The 4251-nt window shown below is 50.7% G+C and overlaps 1 protein-coding gene across 1 annotated transcript in view; it reads right to left on the bottom strand.

Annotated features, from left to right (window-relative positions):
* Positions 1–1076: 1076 nt before the first annotated feature.
* ints2 (integrator complex subunit 2) overlaps positions 1077–4251 on the bottom strand; it is a 16277-nt gene continuing 13102 nt past the window's right edge. The window contains exons 20-25 of the mRNA XM_077020415.1: positions 3720–3921; positions 3235–3600; positions 2573–2680; positions 2365–2470; positions 2090–2266; positions 1077–1908 (exon numbers count right to left, since the gene is read on the bottom strand). Of these exons, the coding sequence (XP_076876530.1) occupies positions 1727–1908; positions 2090–2266; positions 2365–2470; positions 2573–2680; positions 3235–3600; positions 3720–3921 (1141 nt within the window). The 3' untranslated portion in view covers positions 1077–1726. The remainder of the gene's footprint in view (positions 1909–2089; positions 2267–2364; positions 2471–2572; positions 2681–3234; positions 3601–3719; positions 3922–4251) is intronic.

Here is a 4251-nt window from a genome sequence, read left to right as displayed (position 1 = left end):
CCACGCAAGCGAACGGCGTATAGGATGAACTACATTTGAACGGTTGATGCACGATGGAGATGTTTATTCATCTCAACATGCACTGTTAAGCAGTTAAAAATCTGAACAGCACATAACGTGCACTTGAGAGAATGAGAGGTCCATCTACTGGGATTGCAAATGAGGGTTTATGAATATTTTGAAAGAACTTTAGACATCCTGTAGTTGTCATAGCGGCTCCATTACAGGACCATGAGACTCAGTGGAGACAGTGATGAGAGGACAGTGGCAAACAAGAGGAAATTCTGAACAACCCTGACCACCCATGACACTATATCAGGGAGCCTACAGCCATGGACTGATTCCACAAAGGTGCTCTAGGAAGATCTCTCCTGCTGTGTCCTGCTACTGGACATTCCCAACCACAAAACACTGAAGGAACACCACACACCAGACGCACCATAACGAATGTTTGGCAGTTTTTAATACACACAACACTACATCCAACCGTATGGTGTGAATGCCTGATGAATGCTGTCCACACTTGGTCTTGTGTCCTGCGTTGCACAAGAGCAAATGTGTGTGGTGTGTAAGAGTGTAGTGAGTATTGTCTGTATATAATGTTACTGCTGCCTGCTACCATATCACAATATCCACCCCGGGGGGAAAATCGAGTCCACCCCTCCGCCAATCCGTCTATGCACATATAAGGATGAGGACCCATAGTTATCGTGAGAGAGGGCTGGAGTCATTAGAGTGGTGAACACTAGCACACAGGTTTACAGCTGCCTCTGGTTACTGACTTGGCAACTACGTCTCAGAAAAGCTACTGAATCATGCAGTGGCCGTGCTACCGTGTATCAGGAGTGCCCCCAAGTGGCCAAAACAGAGAGTGCACACATTTATGTCAAGAAAATGTTTACCCGCGACAGCAAAAGAGGCAAATGTAAACACGCACCTTCACTAGATTGTTAAAGTGGTTCATCATATTTCAGAAACCCATTCCTGGTTCAAACTGAAACACTAGCTCCTCCCGGCTGGTGCTTGCAGGCACAAGCAATGCACACAGTCTCTTCAAAACACAAAGGAAGCTTGGAGAGTTTCAAAGTTTTACTACACATGTTCATAATTAAGGTTGAAGAGAATACAAAATCAGAAGATTTTCAATACTCAATGTTTCAAAATCTCTCAAAACAACGTGGCTCTGAGCAAAGGAAATATTTCGTAAAGCAGTCTAAAAAAACAGACCAATAATGCTGAGTGTCTACTACACACTCTGACATCTAATTAAAAAGTAACAGCAGTGGCAAACACCAAGATACACCTACTACACAGACACGCATGCACGCACACACACACACACACACACACACACACACACACACACACACACGCATGTCCTGAGAAAACCTCCAAAATCTCTTTCGAGAGCCCTTTCTTGATCAGTCTTTTCAGTTCCTGTACACCTTGCTGGTATAACAGCTGTGGCACTTAAAGGAATCAGACCTTGCTGTTTTGTGTTTAGTACCTACAAGCACTGTAGATTCATGCTTTTAAAAAGATTGTTTTTTAGGCCTTTACAAAATACTGACTTATCCTTGCAAAAAAAGAGGTTATTTTGTATTATAATCTCAGATATTGTTCCCTGTTTATTAGTCGGTGTGTTCAACAGCTGAAGAGGATCTCTGTGTAACACTCCAAATGTCACATAATGTCCATCAAGTTCTTCCTGACACGGTCTTGCTCTTCAGAGTCCCTGTGTGCAGGTCCTAATGATGTCCATGAAGACGGCCTCTATGCTGTAGCACAGCTGGACATCAGGGTCGGCGGTGCCCAGCTCCTCCACGCACACGTCGGGTAGAGCGGTGCGGGTCAAGCTCAGGTCCGCGCCCAGGGTCTCCAGCGCCGTCCCCTTCATGTACTGCAGTCCTGACAAACACACACCAGCATGTCCAGGTATGGGCATCACCACACGGAGATTTACCAAACGGCCACTGCATCTTCCACGCGTTTTACGAACACAAACAACGAGAAACAAGGAGCTAAATTCACCGTAAACTCACTGGAGCTGAACGAACAGCTAAATTCACTGCAAAAAAAAAAAACTCACTGGCGATAAACGGGTCGATGTCGCGGCTTTTGGTGGCGACGTCAGCGGCGCACACCTGGCCCACCTGCACCAGCAGGGAGACCACGTCGTCGTAGAGCGGGGGGAAGGCCCGGCAGAACGCCACCAGGCACGGCAAGGTGGGCATGAAGAACACGAAGCGCCGGGCGTGCGTGAGAACTGGGGACACACAGTACAATACAGCTGTTGTAATGCTCAGTGAAAACCAGCAGAGGGCAGCACACGCTAGCAGGAGGAAGGTGGGGGGGGCGTCTTGCCTGTGAGCAGAGTCCCCATCACGCTGACGGCCAGCCGCGCCACGCTGAGGGACTTGGGCAGCGCGTACTGAGTGCACAGGTGAGAGAGCAGCTGGATGGCAAAGATCTGTGGGGGGGGGGGAGAGCACGCTGCAGTCAGGACGTGGGTCCCCGAGGCCTCCGTTTAAGCCCAAACCTCCACCCGCAACGCACACCTTCTCCACCTCACCTGCTTCTCCTGCTGGGGCTGGGCCAGCAGCTCGGGGATGAAGTCCAGGCAGATGTGCATGGAGGGGATGCCAGCCACGGTCAGCGGGAGCAGGGCCTGAGGATAACCCTGTGGGAGGAGCCAGCACGTCAGGCCTCACAGCACGCCCCGCCCACATCGCCCGCTCCAGAAGCCCCACTCGGTTAAGGGGGGGTATACAGAGCAAGGGTGGATACATGAAGAACGTCTACTGTTGTGTTTCTTTACAGGCTACGCAGATGCTAACAGTGACGCTAACAGTGGTGGTATCCTGAAGCGTAAAAGCAGACATCACACTTAATTGAGCTGAGAACGCGCAGCGTGAACACCATCATCTAGTGGAGCTATTTCCCACCAGTGGGTGTTAATGGTAATGGGAAATGTAGCTAAATGATCACAACAAGCTTGCCATCAATCTTTTTTCAGGACAAAGATGCAATCGGCGATGACGAGCGATCCGCCTACACCATCCACTGACCACACCAACCTCAAATACTCCATCTACACACACTCTACACCCCACAGTCTTAACTGTACAACCAGAATTCCCTTTGTTAATGGCTGTTGTGTAGCCGACAGCAGCATTCGGTTCTTTAAAAGGGTCGTTAGTTGTGCTACTGTGGTTACAGTAGATCAGGTCGTACCTGGAAGTGAACCAGCTTGGCGATGTTGGGATCCGCGATGAACATCTGATGTAGCAGACAGCAGACGAGACACTGCACTTCTCTAAGGTCGCTAAGAAGTCCACCCTCAGCCTGCCACTCCCTCTGAGCTCCCGAAGCCCCGCCCTCATCCTGCCACGCCCCCTGGATGCCGGAGGCCCCGCCCTCTGCCTGCTGAGAGCTCAGGGTTCCCCGTGCACCTCCTGCTGTCCCCTGCTCCCTCACAGGCTCGCCTGAACCAGACTGAACCCTCCTCAGCAAGCTGTCCTGGTCTCCTCCTTCACCCAGCTGCTCCTCCTCAGATGAAGGCAGACACACCTCCAACAGGATCTGCACCGCAGCGCTGTCCTACGGGCCAGCAGGGGAGGAGACACATCACATTGCATTAGGCGGGTATCTCTTCTTACGGCGTGTAGATCTAAGAGAGAGAGAGCTGGCCTGTGGGTGTGACTGTGTGTGTCGGTTACCTGTGCAGCCAACAGGGCGTTTTTCAGCTCCTCCCTGGTGACCTCCGGGGTGTCCGGTTGTCCAGTGAGGCCCAGGTTGGAGATAGTCTGGGCGTGCCGCTCAAACTCGGCAGTCTCCTTGAGGTGGGCGTTCAGGTAGGCCTTCGATGCCAACAGGTAACCGTTTAGCATGTGTAGCGTAATGTCCATCAGAGGAGGACACCTGCAGGGAATAATTAATGCACATAGTCTTTATTTACTTCAACATTTATTACTTCATTCATTATTCGCCTGAATCATTCTGACCCGTGTTGTGCTCTGAATGTCTAAAGAGCACTCAGCAAAACTCAAACACCAAAACCCCTTTACATAACACTCAGTTACATAAAGACCATAAAGGTGATGTAGGACTTAAAATAGGTAGGAACACGACACACAGGCAGGACGCCTGAACACGACACACAGGCAGGACGCCTGAACACGACACACAGGTACGACGCCTGAGCACGACACACAGGTACGACGCCTGAGCACGACACACAGGCAGGACGCC

Source organism: Brachyhypopomus gauderio, chromosome 10 (assembly GCF_052324685.1).
Source record: "Brachyhypopomus gauderio isolate BG-103 chromosome 10, BGAUD_0.2, whole genome shotgun sequence".
Lineage (NCBI taxonomy): Eukaryota > Metazoa > Chordata > Actinopteri > Gymnotiformes > Hypopomidae > Brachyhypopomus > Brachyhypopomus gauderio.
The sequence above is the reverse complement of the archived record's forward strand: the minus strand, read 5'-3'. Positions and strand labels throughout refer to the sequence as shown.